The sequence below is a fragment of the Dipodomys ordii genome, unplaced genomic scaffold (genome assembly GCF_000151885.1).
Source record: "Dipodomys ordii isolate 6190 unplaced genomic scaffold, Dord_2.0 Scaffold86, whole genome shotgun sequence".
Lineage (NCBI taxonomy): Eukaryota > Metazoa > Chordata > Mammalia > Rodentia > Heteromyidae > Dipodomys > Dipodomys ordii.
The window spans coordinates 871282-889922 of NW_012267302.1; the positions used below are offsets into that span (position 1 = coordinate 871282).

Consider the following 18641-nt stretch of genomic DNA (forward strand, 5'->3'; position numbering starts at 1 on the left):
GGCACAGATGCCACTTGGGATCAGTGACACATACCCCCACACTTGGATATCCCTTTTCTTGGCGGTCCTGGATATCTAAAGCAGGGGTCAGGCCTAGCCCGGGTACCCTTCTGCCCACAGTGCTGGACGTGAACGATGAGACACCCACCTTCTTCCCAGCCGTGTACAACGTGTCTGTGCCTGAGGATGTGCCACGCGAGTTCCGGGTGGTCTGGCTGAACTGTACAGACAATGATGTGGGACTCAATGCCGAACTCAGCTACTTCATCACAGGTGCAGCCTGGGCCCACCCACCCCTCCCAGAGGGGGGTGAAGCATGGGAAAGAGCAGCAGGTATCCCCCTCCATCAAAGCATTTGCTCCTGCACTTCCCCAGGGCCATGTGGCTGGATCAAGTGGTCCTCTGTACCCCTATGGAGACCAGTTTTCAGTCACTTTGTGCAAGGAACTCAGCAAGCCCTGGTCCCAAACCTAATGTGGTAGTGCCCTCTGCTGATAGAACAATGCACTGCTGCCAACTCTCAGGAGAGGGGTCTCCCACAGGAGTCCCAGGGAGGCCCCTTGTTGGCTCTACCCCAGGAGGATAGACATACCTGTTCCTATCTCCACTATGAGTGCCTGCATGAATCCCCACTTACAGAACTGTGGTCCTCAGCCCAATCCCCATCCCAAGATGAGAGGTCTGGGGAATGCACAGTTCACCCCAAAGTCCTCAGCCTCATAGAAAAGCCCTAACCCCTTCCTCAGCCACTTTTTCAGGACAGGCAGGAGAAAACAGACCCAGGCTCAGGTGGGCAGGGCTCTTTCTCTCTGTGTGGGGCAAACGAGTTGGTCCTCATGGAGCACCTGGTATACAATATGTGCTCCGTAAATGTTGGACATATCAGCCCAGGCAGGCTGCACCCTCATCAGAGCCCCTCAGCTCATGCTGGGTGAAGCATATCTCCTGGACCTGTTTCTCCATCTGTAAAAGGGGTTTGTCATGTGCCCTCACAGGGCATCTCCTGACTGAGGAGCAGAGTTGGATGCACCTCCCTTCACCCCCAGCCCAGAGCTCTGCTGCCTGGCCACAGCTCCCTTCTGTCTTGCCTGCAGGGGGGAACGTGGACGGGAAGTTCAGCGTGGGCTACCGTGATGCTGTGGTAAGGACGGTGGTGGGCCTGGACCGAGAGACCACGGCCGCATATACGCTCATCCTGGAAGCCATCGGTGCGTGCCAGTGCCTTGTGCACTGCCAGCCTAGTTGTTCCCTTTAGAGTTTGTATAGGGAGCAAAAGGGGACTTCCAGGGGCTCAGCTAGAATCCAGAGGTTGACCTTTGCCCAGAGGCCGGTGGAGGAAAGGTCACGGATGTCCACCAGGTGTTCTTGAGCACAAACGGGGGATGGGGGTGGGGGGAATGAGGCTTGTGCTGTATGTTGTATATGAGTGAGATGCTGGGATGGAAAGTTGAGACAGGCAAGTGGAATAATCACTGTACATTGGGGTAAACAAGCAGGATGGGAGAGAGAAGGAATGGCAGAGGAGCATCAGGCACAAAGGATGGCAGAAATGTGGAAGAGGAGAGTTAAGGAAGGTTTCCTAGAGAAAGTGTCATTAGGACGCCTTTGAATCAGGACTCTCTGGGTTGCAAATTTGAAAATAAAATGACCTCAGCAATAAAGCTCATAGATCCAGTCTACCTGCTGTAGGTATATGTGGAGTCAACATCAGGGCTTGCCATCAGGCCTCATGGCTCTACTCTGGCCGGCTCTACCTGTGTGCTGGCTCCCTGCTCTGCCCTCCATGGAGGCCCCATGCATCTCCACCTTTCTTTTTTTGTGGGTTGTGGGACTTTAACTCTGGGCCTAGGCGCTGTCCATGAGCTCTTCAGCCCTAAGGCTCTACCGCTTGAGGCACAGCGCCACTTCTGGTTTTAATTGGGGATGAGTCTCATGGACTTTCCTGCCCTGGCTGGCTTTGAACCACAGTCCTCAGATCTCAGCCTCACCAGCACCTGGCTTTGTCTCCCTTCTCTTACTCTTTCTCTCTTTGGGACAAGCTCTCATTATGTTATATTGGTCTCAAGCTGGGCTCCCATGATATTCCTGCCTCAACCTCCTGAGAAGACAAGACTACAGACATGTACCATCTTACCTGGCATGTCTTCCCTTCTAAGTCAGTTATCATTGGGTGTATGGTCCATTTGGATAAATTCAGAATGACTTACTCTCAAGATCTTTAATTATATCTTCAAAGATACAAACACATTTTTTTTCTCCAAATTCACATGCACAGGTTCCCAGGGATCTCCATCCATTCATCCCCATCCCCCATGCCTGCGTGGCTCCATTGGGAACTGTCTGTTTTACAGGGTTAGGGTAAGGATGGCGTGAGTTAGAAGACTGTCTGGCATAGGGTGGTATATAAGCATTAGTTCTTGTTAGTGTCACTACAGATCTACAAAGCCTGGAGAGTATGGGCCCATCTCTGGTGCCCCAGAGCATATACAGCCTAGGAAGTCTGCCCCTTGGGCATCAGCTGACACCTGTCCTTCCTTTCCCATAGATAATGGTCCTGTGGGCAAGCGCCACACAGGCACAGCCACTGTGTTTGTCACTGTCCTGGATGTGAACGACAACCGGCCCATCTTTCTGCAGAGCAGCTATGAGGCCAGCGTCCCGGAGGACATCCCCGAGGGCCACAGCATTGTGCAGGCAGGTGGCCCCTGGGACAGGGTGGGCAGGCACAAGAGAGAGGCAGGCACACTACTGCATCATGGGAAAAGGGGGAACAGGTTGTGTTAGCTGAGGACAGACCTTGTCTTCCCAGAAAACAAGAAAGGCCTTGGCCTCCCTCCCCCAGCCCCTCACCACCCCCAGAAGGCCTTTCAGAGCAGGAAGGAGGGGAGGTCATACTTTCCTGGAAAGGACCTGAAGAGAGAGGGCCAGGGCCCAGGAAGGCCAAAACAGAGCAGCTTTCACAGCCCCTTGGCCAAGGCTCCCCTCTTGGAAGAAAACTGGAGGAAGAAGAAAGGAGCCACAGCTCAGAGTTCAGAGGGAGAAGGGGAGGAGGAGCCTGAAAATGTAGCTCTCCTGCCCCAGGCCTCTGTTGCTAGGTGGGGAGGGAGAACGGAATGAATTGCTCTCTTCACCAACTGCAGGGGCTTTCCACACCATTGCCACCCAAGGCCCGCCAAACATAGCAAAGCCAGGCTTGCCCTCTGGGACTGGCTCCAAGGCCTGGGAGTGGAGGAAGAGCAGGAGGCCAGGAGGGTGCCTGCCTCAGGAGGGGCTGACAACAGGAGATGGAGGCTCCAGGGAGCACAGAGATGCAAAAAATTTGGTTCTAAAAGAGTCCTTCCTTCTGGCCTCAGCTTCTGGAGGGGCTTGGAGAGCCCCTCACAGGATCTGTGGTCTGTAGCCCAGGAGCCACCATCCCATAGCTCAGCCAACTTGGGGGCACAGAGGCCTTTGAGAGCCCTCTTCACCCCACCTCCCACAATCTCCCCACTCCCACCCCCACCCCCCAGGAAGAGAATGGCCTGCTGGCCAGGGGACAATAGTACGAGACCAGCTGACTGCATTCAGCCTGGGATGTAAACCAGGAAATGAGGAAAAAGCAGGAAGAGAGGGAGAAACAGCCCTAGGGGAGGAGACTTGCCCTCTCTATAACCTCCTGGAGAACTGGCTTCTATTCATATAGTGCTACTCAAACTGAAATCCTGGAGTCCCTGAGTAATACAGGGCTTCCCTGTACCCCTCTGCTTCTCGGGGAGAGGTTCAGGATCTCAGGGCCTTCCACACCCTGTGAGGAGCATCCTGAAAAACCGGAGTTCATCTTCCAGCTCAGCAGTGCTCCACCAGGGCCTGCTTAGAAAATAGCCTTCCTTGATCGGGAGAGAGGGGAAGAACTCTGGGCAATACAGACTCCTAGCAAGCTCCTGATACAAGAGGCCTTGCCAGTTGCCAATGGTTCACAGCTATAATCCAGACTGAGATCTAAGGGTCATGGTTGAAAGCCAGCCTGGGACAGGAAAGTCCATGAGATTCTTATTTCCAATTAACCACCAAAGAGCCAGAAGTGGAGCTATGGCTCAAGAAGAGCACCAGGCTTGAGCAAAAAAAATCTAAATGATAGGGCCCAGGCCCTGTGTTCAAGCCTTATTACAAAGAAAAACAAAACAAAAACCAGAGGCCTTGTACTTCGATGCCCAGATCTAATCAATTAAAGCCAAAGTCAGACAAAGTCTAGCTCTCTATGATCTCCCAGATCCCACTGTGCACTGTAGCTGGGATGGGGAGGGGTGGGGAATAGAAGGGATAGCCAGTGGGCATTGGGAACCAGTGAAGTGTATAGCGCTGCTGAAGAATCTCACACCAGAGCTTGGACCTTGAGAAGACTTGGCTGGCTGCACTGGGGGTCTCAGCAGGGGCGGCTAGGGCTGCCTCGGGTTGAGGCCCATTCGGCTGACTCTGGGACAGGAGCCAAACAGCTCAGGCCCTCACTCCTCAATCTTCACATGTAAGATCCAGCCAAAGCCTTTAGCCTTGGTCTTGAGTGGAAAGGCCTAGGACTTGAGGTTCTGAGCAGCCTGTTCTGCATTTGGTCGGTTGATAGGCATCCCAAACATGGAGCTGCGTGCCGAATGGGGTCCAGGCCTAAGTCCTACAGATGTTCTGGGAGATCTGACTAGTCTCACCTGAGGAGAAGCAACCTCCTTCCTTGGGTGAGGCATGGAACCACAGCGAAGTATCCTCAGAGTCCAGAAGACATCACTTCCAGGTGCTAGCAGTGGCCAGCCTCCTGCTACTCTTGACAGAAGCCTCGGAAGCCTTCTTCAGCCCCTTCCTAATGGAAGGGGGAAGGCCAAGATGGCTGTCAGGATCACAGGGTTCATTGCATATTTGCCCCTCTTTCCTGCTGACACCCAGGCAACTGGTCCAATGAGAGGGTTCTAGCTACTGCTGGATCAGCAGGCGGGAAATCCAAGGAGAGGGATCCTTAGGGTCTCTCTGCACTAGACAGAGAACAGGCCCAGGACAGTACCCCACTCCAGTGTGGGTGAGCATACTATTTAGCAGGGAGAGGGATGGGACAGCCTCTGGCCATTTAGCCACTCCTATGAGCTGGACTTTAGGCCTGCAAAGAGGGCAAAGCTGCTGTAGGAGCCCAGTTGCTGCTCCTAGTAATGGTAGGGCCTGGCTTCCAAGTCCTTGCCCTCAGGCCAAGGACTTGGGTGGCTCTGGGTGCTTGTCTCTTGTTCCAGAAGTCTGTTAGCCAGCAGCAAGATTCTGGGCCTCTCCTCTGGCCACCTCTGAGAAAGGACACAGGGTAGGCATGCAGGGAAGCCCTTGGGGGGGGTGGGAATGAGGCCCACAGTGCTGGGACCTCTGTCCTGCTGCAGCCTGCAGTGCTGGACTCCATCCAGAGCCGCTGGGTGGACACCCTGTCACATCTTGGTAGATTCTGTGTAGTCAGTGGCACCTGAGTTATCCTCCTGGCCTGGCAGAGGACACCGTGGGGCAGTTGGCCAACCATGCCTGAAGCTGTGCAGGGAGCGGCGCAGAGAGCCCAGGCGCTTCCAGAGCCTGAGCTGGGGCTCGCTGGGGCTGGCAGGGTGGTGTGGCATGCACTCTCGTGCCTGACGGTGGCCCGGGTCCAGTGCAGCTGGTTTGCAGAGCGTCATGAACAGCAGGCAGGAGGCCAGCAGCAGGAAGATGCAGGCCAGGGCAATGAGCACAGGGACAGGGCCTGCCATCTCCACCAGAGGCCCAGGTGTAGCCGGAGCTGTGAGGAAGGTTGGAGAGCTGGCACCTGTGGGGCTGATGACATGGGGGCCCTCTGTGTTCATGGTACCTGCAACAAGCAGGAGGCAGAGGCTCAGGCAAATCTGCTGGACCAGGGAAGACAGAGACATATCTGGGGAACACTGATGTGAGTGGGTACTGTTAAACTAGATCACCTGTGACCACTTTTTACACATATTAAACAAAAATCAAAATCAAGAGAATTTCCATAAATCTCTAAATTTTAACACTGGCCACACTGGGCCGAGTTCCTGCCTTGTGCTAGTAACTGTCCCCAAAGTGCCACACACCCCCTATAGTCTACCACATACCTTATTTTGCCTGTGGGTCAAGTCTAACCTGCTCCCAGGGAAACTGAGTCCCAAACAGGGGAAGGCCAAGCCCAAGGCTATATTATGAGCTAGTGGCCAAGCAAATATCAGAACCAGATTTCCTGATTCCAGTTTTTAGCTCCATACTTCCCATTCCAAGGACAGATAAGAAATAAGCCCGGGGGAGGGGGGGTGGGGGGGGAGGAAGTGTAGTTAATGAGGTGGGAGGGAAGAGATGGAAGGGGAAAAACAAAGGAGGAGGCAACAATGCTTGATAAGAAATGTACTCATTACCTTGCTCAAGTAACTGTAACCCCTCTGTATAGTATTTTCACAATAAAAAACGTATTTTTTTAAAAAGAAGCCCATAAGGAATTGGCAGGCAGGGTTGGACATCACTTTCCTGAAGGCATTTCCGTTACCATGAAAGATCATCCCAAGCTGAGCACAAATGGCTCACACTTGTCATCCTAACTACTCTGTAGGCTGAAATCTGAGAGTCACAATTCAAAGCCAGCCTGGAAAGGTGACTCTTATCTCCAGTTAACCAATAAAAAAAATCAGAAGTGAAGGTATGGCTCAAGTAGAAGAGCACCAGCCTTGAGCCAAAAAAAAAAAAACCAACTCATTCCAGTTTACAGAGTCTAGCAGCTGGTCCCCAAAGGTGGAAAACCAGGGTGAGCTTTTGGTGGAGCAGATGGAGGTGGCAGATGATTGACACCTGGGCTTGGCTGCCAGGTAATGAGCCATCCAAGAAGACAGCTGGGCAGCTCCCTGGGCAGCCTAGGCTGACAGTCCCAGTACTGCCATGCAGGCTCCAGGTGCTGGCTCATCTAGCATCCCAAGAGAATCGAGAAACCTGGGCTCATTTTTTTTTTAAGGCAAACATTCCTGATGTTTAAATATCAATATCCAATTCAGATTTATTTAAGGCAAGAAAGAAAAGGAGGCAAGTCCTGCAAAGACCATACAGACATCATTCTAAAAATTTTGAAATGAATTTTCAAATATTTCAAAACAAAACACATTAAGCCCAGTATTGCATGTGTGCACGTGTGTGTATGCGCGTGCACAAACACACACACACACACACACACACACACCCCACCACAGTCTCCATCCAGCACCTGTAATCTTTGAATTTTACAAACTGAGGACAGGAAACTTAAACCTATCCTGATGCCTGGGGCATCAGTGGTAGGGCTTATCATGTATAAGGCCCTGATTCAAATCCCAATATCACAAAAAAGAAAACTTTCTCTCTTTGACTTTAAAGTCTCTCCAAGAGTGAGACTGGTTGGGGACAGGGCTGGGAGGAGCAGTTCTGCCTACCTGACCTGCAGTGTGCTCTTGCCTTGGTTCAGGAGTCAAGTTTTTACCTCCAAAGCCCATCACAAGAGGCTTAGTCATGCCACTACTGTGCATATAGCTGTGGTGAACCCTGCCAGCAGGTGATGGAGAGTAGGGGTGATCCATTACCCCAAGAACCCCTGTCCCACCCTGACACTCACCAGCAGTTGTACGACCTAACTCCCGGCTTCTGTGCCCAGTCAACTGTGAGCATCCCGAGCTTCCCACCACCTGCCATCCCTCCCTAACTACCACCCCTCCCAGCCCTTCCAGACAGAAAATGACGCCTCTCCACTTGTGGCTGGAAACTCTGATGCCCGTCTAGCTGCCCAGGGCCTCCGCCTTCCAGGCCAGAGCACACTCTGGCTGGGCAGCCTACATGTCAGCCCTTCCTGGAGGAGGGATGGGGTGTGGCCCATGGCCAGCTCCCAAGGGAAGAAGAGCAGCCTCCCTCTGGCCTCCTTGGGCAGGGTTTGACCTGAGTAAGAAAGGGCTGTCTGAGTTGGGAAACACTGTACCTTACTAGTTCTGATGCTACTTCAGGGCCTGAAAATGGGCTGGAAAAGCCACAGGCTGGCAGAGAGGCTCCTGTCTGCAGGCCTTGAGACTTACTTCAGGAAGAACATTGGTGGGGCTATGATTGCACCTGAGCAGTCCCTGTGGCAGCCTGGAGCTCCAAAGTGCTTGTCAGAACCAGTCACCTTCCCTAGAGCTCAAGGCAGGTCTAGCTGACCTATCCCCGCAACAAGGGCTGCTGGGTCCCAGGAAAGCAGCTCCTTAAGACCAAGCTGGAAATAATCTTGAAAGCAGGGGAAGAATCTTCCTCCCTGTTCTGGATGCATAGCTGCAAGCTCCATCTAGAACATTCTTGTTTCCCTTAGAGTTCCATAGAACAGGGCCTAGGAGAGCAGAGAAGCTTAATGTGTGTCCACGGCCTGGTCACTGCCCCCCACTGGCTGGTTGCCACTCTCTGCAGACCAGAGGGACCACCAAACACAACCTCCTGTCATTCCCAAGCCCCCAGTGGGTCCTCCCCCACACTTTCCTCACCAGATTCTCTCTTCAGTCCCCCACACTGACCTCAGGGCCAGACCGGAGCACAGCAGGGAAGTCTCAGTTGTCCAAGGAGGGACAGGGAAGACCAGGCAGCCGGCAACCAAGCCTACCCTGGGCTCTGCAGTGCCCCGTGCCTTCAGCCAGCCAGGTCCACAGAGTGGGCCCCTCCCTTGCTCACTGCTGGGCATTGGGAGAATCAGAGCCTGCCTCGGGGGAGGGGGCAGCTAGGAGGGTAGGGATGGCAACTGGTGGAGAGAAAAGGGGAGCCCTCCACCTTGCTCCAGTCCATCTCCCTGGAGGAGCTCTCCCAGGGAGGTAGTGACTCTCATCTTCCCCCTTGGAAGTTTGAATGGTATGGTCAGGATGGCCAGGGCAGCCAGCAAGTTGCTATTCAATGTCTGCCAGCCCCCAGGTTACCCGGGAGAGGGGCTACACACAGAGAGGCAGTGGGAGGGAACAGGCAGAGTGATGGCCCTGGCGGTCCCCAAGGCCCCTCCCTGGGCCCTGGCCTTCCAGGCTTAGAAGAGTGTTTTCCCTACAAAATCTGAGGACTGAGGGACAGCCAGGACCATGCTGCTTGCAGGTTGAGTGGCACACACACACACACACACACACACACACACACACTCCCTTCCCCCCTCTTCTGCACCTCCTCTCTTCCCAGAAGCCAAAACTTCCCTGGCAACCCTCCAGGGGTCTCCTAGCTCCCAGAAAACAGCATGGGAAGGAGTCATGGCTGTGTCTGAGACCTGTGCCTGGAGTCACCTCAATTAGAGACCCAGTGATTGGATTTGAGCTCTTCCCTGCTGCATGTGTGTGTGTGTGTGTGTGTGTGTGTGTGTGCTCACGCACGCACACGCGCACACACACACATGCAGCAGTCCTAAGCCTTGAACTTAGTGCCTATATGTTGTCCCTGAGCTTCTTTTGTTGTTGTTGTTGGTCATTGGGCCTGGGCACTGTCCCTCTGCTCTTCAGCTCAAGGCTAGCGCCACAACACCACTTGCAGCTTTTTCTGTTTATATGGTGCTGAAAAATCGAACCCAGGGCCTCATGCATGCAAGGCAAGCATTCTACCACTGAGCCACCTTCCCAGCCCATCCCTGAGCTTCTGTGCTCAAGGCTAGTGATCAGCTCTACTTCTGGCTTTTGAGTATATGTTGGAGATAAGAGTCTCAGAGATTTACCTGCCCAAACTGGCTTGAAACCATGATCCTGAGATCTCAGCTTCCTGAGTAGGATTACAGATGTGAACCATTGGCACCTGGCTCTTTTTTTAATCTTTTTGAGGAATGAGGTAGGTCAGGTACCACTGGTTTTTAGTCTGGTTTTAGATTGGTTTTTAGTCAGAGTTAAGGGAGAATTACTCAAAGCTTTAAAACCAAGGACACATACCAAATAAAGGAAGGAATGCTAGGGGTTTATCTTGCTTTTAGTGTGGGTTCATGTAAGAAGCTGGTGTTTTTTTTTGTTTTGGGTTTTTGTTTGTGTATCTGTGTATGTGAATGTGTGTGTGTGTGTGTGTGAGAGAGAGAGAGAGAGAGAGTGTGTGTGTGTTTTGTAAAAGCAGTTTCTAAGAACCTGAACTAGTCAGTGCTGGTGACTTACACCTGTAATCCTAGCTTCTGGAGCTGTTGTTCAAGTGATAGAACTCTAGCCCTGAGCAAAAGAAGCTCAGGGACAATGCCCAGACCCTGAGTTCAAGCCCTAGGGCTGGCATACACCAAAAAAAGAACAAAAAACAAAAACCATGAAATGAATCCAGTGTGGCACAAAGGGCTTAAGGGAATATAAGAGTGGGCAGGAAGCCTTGGGGAACCCAGCCTCCCTAGTGAGGCGCCCATGATCTCCAAAGAATCATGAGTAGGAAATCGCAGAGGTGTGAAATGATCTCTTCCAGTCTGGATCCAGAAAATTAGGGTGCCATCATTCACCTGCTCCCTATTCCCTGATCCCCTAAGAACCTGGAGGTAGGGCAGGGGCAGAGCCCTAACCTGCTCACTTCCCAGCCAGCCTCTATAGGAAAGCACAGGTTTGGGCAAGCCAGGGTGAGGGGGGATTGGGAATAATTGGAGCATCTCCGTCTCCCTCAGCTGAAAGCTACGGATGCAGATGAGGGCGAGTTCGGGCGTGTATGGTACCGGATCCTCCATGGTAAGTGGGCTGCCTTAGAATGGGAAGATCCAGGCTTGCTGTCCTTGGGGCGGGGGGGGCGGGGGGGACGGGGGAAGCATTGCTTCTCTAGCTGCTTGGAGTCTGGGAGATGAGGCTAAGGAAATCTCTTGCACTTGTACACATAAGTTGGGACCTGGAGGAAGAAAGGAATTTTCTAATTTCCCAGGGAGGGTGCTGAATTTGATAGTTTTGTACACAAAGTCTCCCACGTACCACAGTGCTTTCCAAAGCTACCACCCCAGTATAAGAAACCTTGGAGTCTGGGGAAGCTCCACAGGGATTTAGGGGGTCACTCTCATGCTCCAGCTAAAATCAGGGTCCCTGTCAGTCACTGTGGCCACTGTGGGCTGATCTGCCCATTTCTGGAACACAGGATAAAGGCACTGTATATAAACTACGATGGCTGAGCTTGGAGGAGAGTGGGCCCCAAAGGAAAATCAGGAGCAGCATACCAGCCCAGCTCAGAGATGCCCACTGAAGCCTGGATTTGACCACAGAGCCTTGGGCTTATTAGAGTACCCCATATTCTTCTAAAAAGTTTAGAAGGCCTCACACCACCTATACCTGTAGCTGCATGAGTCAAGGAACCAACCCCCACCCCCATCTGGCATCCTATAAGGAGGAGGCTGGTACACCTCTGCCCCCAACATCTAGACCTGCCAGGTGAGGACATCATGACACAGTGGCCCTCTTGCCATTGTGGGCTTTACCAGGTTCCCAAGATCTTTGGACAAGATTAATGCTCCAGGGAGGTCTAAATGCTTTCTTCCCCCATCTTACCAGCATTTGGCCCCAGACTAAGCTTCGTGCATCCCACCATACAGGTAACCATGGCAACAACTTCCGGATCCACGTCAGTAATGGGCTCCTGATGCGAGGTCCCCGGCCCCTGGACCGAGAGCGGAACTCATCCCACGTGCTGATGGTGGAGGCCTACAACCATGACCTGGGCCCCATGAGGAGCTCCGTGAGGGTAAGGCCAAAGGCAGGCTGGGCTGAGGCCAAAACTGGACCAGAAGTGGCCAACTGTTGGGGTCTGGAGGGTGGGAGACAGAGCTATTACTGGTTTTGATGCTTACTTATACCTAGGGGTAGGGCTGGTGGGAGCATAAGGGCCCAACCCAGCTGGGATCTCCCAAAATGAGACCTGCCATTTTGCTGTGAGCCTGTTTCTCCATAGATGGCCTTGGCAGTATAGATGCCAACTTTGCTTTACATATGGTGAAACAGGCTCAGAGAAGTCTCTAGTAATAGAATCAGGACTTGAGCCCATGTCTTTTGGGTCCAGGCTCAATGCTTTTTGCCTCTTAAAATTATTTCTGAAATACTTGCATTCCCCAAATCCTCATGAACTGTGTTGGGTTTTGTTGGTTTGGTTTGGTTTGGTTTTAGTGGCACTAGGATTTGAACTGAGAACTTTACACTTGCTAGATTGTCACTCTGTTACTGAGCCATGCCTTAAACCCTGGTTATTCCTGGTTATTTTTTATTTTATTTATATTTTTAATTTTTATTACAAAGATGACACACAGAAGAGTTACAGTTATATAAGTAAAGAGTACATTTCTTTTTGGGCAATAGCACCCCTTTCCTCACTCCCAGTTTTTCCCTCTGTCCTCACCCACAAATTGTACAGTTCCTTTTTAACATAGTGTCTATTGAGTTCATTTTTTTTTGTTGTTTTTTTTGGGTCTGGTCGTGGGGCCTGAACTCTGGGCCTGGGTACTATCCCTCAGCTCTTCAGCTCAAGGCTAGCGCTCTACCACTTGAGCCACAGTGCCACTTCCGGCTTTTTTTCTTTTTGCTTATGTGGTGCTAAGGAGTCGAACCCAGGCCTCAGGCATGCAAGGCAAGCGCTCTACCACTGAGACACCTTCCCAGCCCTATTGAGTTCATTTTTTGTCCCCTATTGAGTTCATTCTGTGCCCCCTTGCTCTTCCAAAGACAGATAAATGAAAATCAAGACAAAAAGAAAACAAAAACATCAACAAAGAAAAAAACCTCGTTCCATTTCCTGGAGTTCACTTTGATAAATATTCTTTTATATGATCAGATGCACATGGGCATTGCACCTTTGTGTTTCTCTCCTAAGAGTCTCACTGTGTGTGAATGCCTAGAGTCCTGTATAATTAATTTATTATGCCCCAATATATTTTAATTACATTTTAATTCAAGTAGTTGTACAAAGGAGTTACCATTCAACAAAGCCGTTTAAGACTACAATGCATCTTTTGTGGGCGATGGAGAATGTTGGTTGTGGGGCTTGAATTCAGTGTCTAGGCACTGTCCCTGAACTTTTTCACTCAAGTAATGCTCTACCATTTTGAGCCACCGTGCCACTTCCAGTTTTCTGGTAGTTAATTGGAGATAAGAGTCTCATGGTCATTTTCTGCCCAGTCTGGCTTCAAACCATGATCCCCAGATCTCAGGCTCCTGAGTAGCTAGGATTATAGGTGTGAGCCACTGGCACCCGATACATCTTGATCAATGTCACCCCTTTCGACGTTCTCCCCCATCCCTACCAGCTCTGCCCCTCTCCTCAACTTTGAATTTTGTAGGATACTCATTGAACTTTATGACTGCATTCTCCCTCCCCCTCCTCTCTTCATTCATCTTCCCTGGTTATTTTGGCGGTGAAATGTGGAGGACTTTCCTTCCCAGGATGGTCTCAAACTCAGATCCTCTGGCTCTCAGCCTCCTGAGTGACTAGGATTGCAGATGTGAGCTACAGGTGCTTATATTTTAAGTTTCAATTAATGCATAATAATTATACATATCTATGGGATACCATGTGACACTTTAGTCTACGTACCCAAAGTATGCTTAGAACTTTTTCCCTCCCTCACCATGCACCTAAAACTACCTTGGCCTCCCTGAGTGGCCACATGTACACTGAACCCTTGTTAGGGTGATATAGGCACATTCCTGCCAGCACCAGGCAGACAGAGGACTGAGAAGAAAGCTGGGGACATGGCTCAAGTGATAGAGCATCCACTAAGGAAGTACAGAATTCAAAGTCCAGTACCACCCCCCACCCAAAAAAAAAGACCCTGAAAGCTACTCTTCCCCACCCCCATGTCCTTTCCCCTAAAGCAATGGGAAGTGAGTCAGACCTCAGACATCACTGTCACTCACAAGTGGGAGAGGATGGAGAAAGGGGCGGAGAGCTATCGGGGACTTTTACTCAGAGCTGAGTGGAGCAGAATCAGCTGCTCTTATCAGCCCATCTCCAGAGCTGTTTTCTCAGGCTGGAAACAATGAGCAGAAACCACCTGGCCAGCTTGTCACTCATCACTTCTCACTCAGGGGGACAAATGGGGTGGGTGACTCAACCTGAGCCTGCCTGGCTCCTTCAAATGTCCAACCACTTTGCCTGGGGGAAGGGAAACATGAAATGTCAGCTCTGACACTCTGTAACCCCTGTCCAGATGGACATGGCAGAGGGGTCCCTTAAACAGGGCCTGGTGAGATAGAGTATGTCCCCGGCGGTCCCTTTCCACCACTCTCTGTGTGACTCAATCTCTTACACACCTGTTGACCAGCCTACCCATAGTACAGCCTGCCTTTGTTGGCCCCTTTCAGACCACAAGCACTAACATCAGTGAAGCCCCAGCCTTGGACTTAGTGACCTCAGCACTCCTCATGGCCCTCTGGGAAGTCCTGGGTCTTCTGTCAGTGCCTTGGTATTGGAAATCCAAGTTTAAACCAAATGTCATCGTGTTAAGCAGATCAAAGGCATGCCGTGCTGCTGATGGGTACAGGGGTGAGGTACCCTATGCAGCACCCCACTTGCATGCTCACTGTCACACAGTGCTTCCTCAACTTGAACTCCACACACCTAACTGCCCTAGGAGATGGGCCCTGTATAACACCCATTTTGCAGATGAGGAAACTGAGGCAAAAAGAAATTAACACAACTTATTTAGGGTCCCCCAGCAGAAGGGAAGAGTCAGGCTTCCTCCAGGCAATCAGCCAGCTTTCTCTCCCTCTCCTCCTTCCCCCCCCCCCCGGCCTTCTCCTCTCCTTCCCACCTTCTCTCTCCTCTTCCTCTCTCTCACCCTTTCTCCCCCTTTTCTCCCTTCCTCCCTTCCCCTCTCTCTCCTTTTCTCCTTCCCCCCCTTCTCTCCCTCCCCATCAGATACAAGGTCTGAACTCAGGGCCTACAGCTTTTTCACTCAAGGCTGGTGCTCTACCACTTGATCCATAGCCCATTTTCAGCTTTTGGCTGGCTAATTAGAGATAAGAGTTTCACAGTTTTCTGCCTGAGGCCAGCTTTGAAGTGCAATCCTCAAATCTGTTCTCTTAATGGCTATACTGTGCTAACCACAGCACCACCCTGCCACAAGAGCATTTCAGAGCAGTCAGAAGTCACTGCCTGGTCCCCAGGAAGTAACCTAAGGATGAGAATTTGGGACTGCCCCCTAGGATGGGGGGCTTTGGTAACCCCTGCTGGTCCTATGAGACACAGGAAAATGTGGAGAGACACAGGGAACCTTCCTGGTCAGCACAGGGCTACAGCTTTGCCCTGGGTCAGTTTCCTGGCTGTGTCTGAGTTGCTGCAGGGACCATGAGTGTGCCCCAGATCCTACTTTGAGGACCAGGGACTGCCCTAGTAATGGCCAGGAAGCATGGAGGGTGGCAATACAGACTTATCTCCTATTGTCCTGTCCCCATTGGAGAGCACAGCCCTACAGAGAAAGCAGGATGGTTCTGTGAGAGGGCAGATGGCTCTCTCTGGTGCTGTCAGAACTCGGCCAGCCTGTTTCCTGCACAGCTGTGTCTCTCAGGTTTGTAAACCACACACCACCTTGCCTCCTGTTGCTGCTACTCCACATGAGGCCGAAACCATCAACAGCAGAGTGTATGTGGCCAGGCTCCCCACCACCTCCCTTCTCTTCCTCTTGCCCTGCTTCTTCCCCATAACCCGTTGGTTATATAATTGTTAGGACTCCGGAAAGGGAAGGCTCACAGTTCTGAAAAGATGGATAGTTGGTTTCTGTTTACAGAAAGAGTTCCCAAAATTGATCCATGCAAATTTCCCCATACCCACCCCACCCAGGATCTCTCTAGCCAAGTTCTAAGTGAAGCCAAATCTAAAAGACTCCAGCCTGCAAACAGCTGTGCTGAGGACTGAGCACTTTAGTTTGCATAAGTGTTTTCTCAGTATTTGGATGTGAAAACTCAGCTAACCCAAGTCATGGGATCAGCAAAGTGGAGTGTTCCCCCTGTGTCTTGTGCGTTCTCTCCTCCCTAAATCCTGCACCTACCCCTCCCCAGACTCCAACTAGTCAGGTTGACCTGTTCTGCTTACAATAACCAGAAAAGCAAACTTCCAGGTAAGGCCAGAGTCAATCCCAGAGGCAGCAATCCATCAAGAGCCAAATGTATGGGCTGCTTTGAGGCCCCGCTATCCTGCTGCCAATCATACATCATAGCTTCACAGAGTCTCTTTCTTCCCTCTTCTTTCTTCTCTCTCCTCTCTCCTTTCTGTATGTGTGTGTGTGTGTGTGTGTGTGTGTGTGTGTGTGTGTGTGTGCGCGCACACGCACACATCAGGACTGGGGCTTGAACTCAGGGCATGCGCTCTATCTCTGAGCTTTTATGCCCAAGGCTAGAGTTCTACTGCTTGAGCCACAGCTCCATATTCAGTTTTTTGGTAGTTCATTAGAGATAAGAGACTCACAGACTCTCCTGCCTGGGCTGGTTTTGAATCATGGTCCTGAGATCTCAGCCTCCTGAGTAGCTAGGATTACAGGTGTGAGCTAACAGTACCCAGCTCACAGACTCTTTTTGCCCATCTCCCCATACCACTCCTGCTTCCCTGGCTCTAGTGAGGCTGAGGTCTCCCCTTACTGGAACTAGCTCACCCCAGAACAGAGGAATGAACTGAAGAACTCGTGGATTGAAAACCTAGAGATTCCTGTCTTCTAGCCTTCTTTTTACTGTGAGACCTCAGGCAAGCCACTCCCCTCCTTGGGCCTATCTCCCCCATTTCTGAAAGGGGCGAGAGGCCCGTGTCTCCCTCCAGCTTCTGAGGCACCTCTTTATACTCCCCTTTCTTCCCTGCTGGTGCCCCAGGGATGGGGAGGGATAGCAGAGAGAAGCATGGGGCTGCCATGATCTCTACTATAAACACTGCTGTCCCATAACATCCTCTAAATGGTTATTTTTCCACACACATCATAGTCATTCATTAAAGAGAACTTAGCACATACAGATGAGCCATGAGGGGAATTAGACCTCATTCCATAATTCAGAAATGACCACTGCCTTGTGCAGACTCCCCAGAAGCAACTCTGAGATGAAGTCTTGAGTAAGAAACTTCTCCCTGGGGAAAATGGGAGGGGCTAGGGCACCAGGAAGGAAGCAGCCAATGAAGTGGACTGTCCAGGGCAGACTGAACTCAGGGGACTTGTCTCAACCTCTAGGTGGACAGAGGCGTGGCCATCCCAATGGGATGGCATGCCAACAAGGGATCCATTGAGAATCACCTCACTGGGCCCACACAGGGCCCAGGAAACCAGGGGTTAGTACTTAGGCAGCAAGTCCTCAGCCATTCTGTCCTTTGGGCATTGGTTCCCAGCCATCCATTTACCCCATGTAGGGCTGATCCTCTGCCCTCTATCCTCTGCAATGTTGGCTACTAGCTAGCAGAAGGTGCTGGAAAAATCACAAATGGATTGCTGGCATCCTCCGCCCCAACCACCTACTTGCATTTAGATACTTGAATAGACTCCATGTCCAGCATGTTTGGTGGCCTTGGCTAATTCTGTCTTGCTCACACCTTAGAAGCAGCATTACAATGTAATGATACTCTTACCCTTTTCTTGTGAAGAAAGTTGATGGTCCCAAAGTCATGCCTGCCATCCTAGCTGCTCAGGAGGTTGAGATCTGAGGATCACAGTTCAAAACCAGACTGGCAGGGAAATCCATAAGACTCTGATTTCCAATTAGCCAACAAAAGGGCAGGAATGGAGATATGGCTCAAGTGGTAGAATGTCAGCCTTGAGCAAATAAAACTAAGGGACAGTGCCCAGGCCTAAATTCAAGCCCCAATACCAGCATACATGTGCACAAAAAAGTTACTAGCTACAGCTAGGTGCCTCAGACCGAGTAGCTCACACCAGGAGGAACTATTCAGGAGGCTGAGATCTCAGGATCACAGTTGAAAGCCAGCCCAGTCAGGGAAAGTCTGTAAGTCTGTGAGTTTATCTCCAATAAAGTACCAAAAAGCCGGAAGTGGAGCTGTGGCTCAAGTAGTAGAAAGCTAGCCTTGAGGAAAAAGAAGCTCAGGGACAGAGCCTAGGCCCTGAGTTTAAGCACCAGGACAAGCACAAAAGAAAAAAGTCACTAGTTACTCACAGGTTCACCCCCAGGGTTAAAAGGAGGGCTAAGGGTAGGATGAAGACTGAGTATCAGCCACATTCTAGGTGGTCTGGGACAAGGAGGTGGACACAGTGGTTAGGCTTGATGGATGGTGCTCCCACTCTGGGTATCACAGACTCCCAGTCTCCACCCCACCCTAACATTGCACCCCTGGCCTGGCCCTCACAGGTGATCGTGTATGTGGATGATGTGAACGATGAGGCCCCCGTGTTCACACAGCAACAGTATAGCCGCCTGGGGCTTCGAGAGACTGCAGGCATCGGCACATCTGTCATCGTTGTTCGAGCCACAGACCGGGACACTGGTGAGGCAAGCAGGGGAGGCACAGAAGTCCTACTGCTCAGAGTGACCTTCCTGGCTTATCTGGTCCTGTCACCCTCAGACTCCCCACAACTGAGCCTGCTCCGGGTCCGGGAGGCGCTCCTTTGATGGTTGTAGTCACTCCCCACAGGTGCTGAGGCCTGAGTAGACTGAAGCCAGGGGATTTGTCTCAGCTTCTGGGTAGACAGAGGAGAGGCCACAAATTTGCGAACTCCAGATTGGCCATGCTGGGTCCTGGCAGCTCCCCATTAGCTT

General features: G+C 51.4%; 2 protein-coding genes across 7 annotated transcripts in view; one reads left to right on the forward strand and one right to left on the reverse strand.

Annotated features, from left to right (window-relative positions):
- Positions 1 to 18641, forward strand: part of Cdh23 (cadherin-related 23) — a 323607-nt gene that overhangs the window by 222691 nt on the left and 82275 nt on the right. For all 6 annotated transcript variants that reach the window (XR_001175416.1, XM_013025633.1, XM_013025635.1 and 3 more), the window contains 6 exons: positions 121 to 273; positions 1095 to 1208; positions 2546 to 2694; positions 10598 to 10658; positions 11504 to 11652; positions 18234 to 18369. Coding sequence is in view for 5 of the 6 variants with exons in the window: in XM_013025633.1 (XP_012881087.1) it covers positions 121 to 273; positions 1095 to 1208; positions 2546 to 2694; positions 10598 to 10658; positions 11504 to 11652; positions 18234 to 18369 (762 nt within the window). In the remaining variant the exon portion in view is untranslated. The remainder of the gene's footprint in view (positions 1 to 120; positions 274 to 1094; positions 1209 to 2545; positions 2695 to 10597; positions 10659 to 11503; positions 11653 to 18233; positions 18370 to 18641) is intronic.
- LOC105992668 (chromosome unknown open reading frame, human C10orf105) lies at positions 5430 to 5831 on the reverse strand. Its single transcript, XM_013025640.1, has one exon. It carries the CDS (start codon positions 5829 to 5831, stop codon positions 5430 to 5432), a length of 402 nt encoding a protein of 133 aa, XP_012881094.1.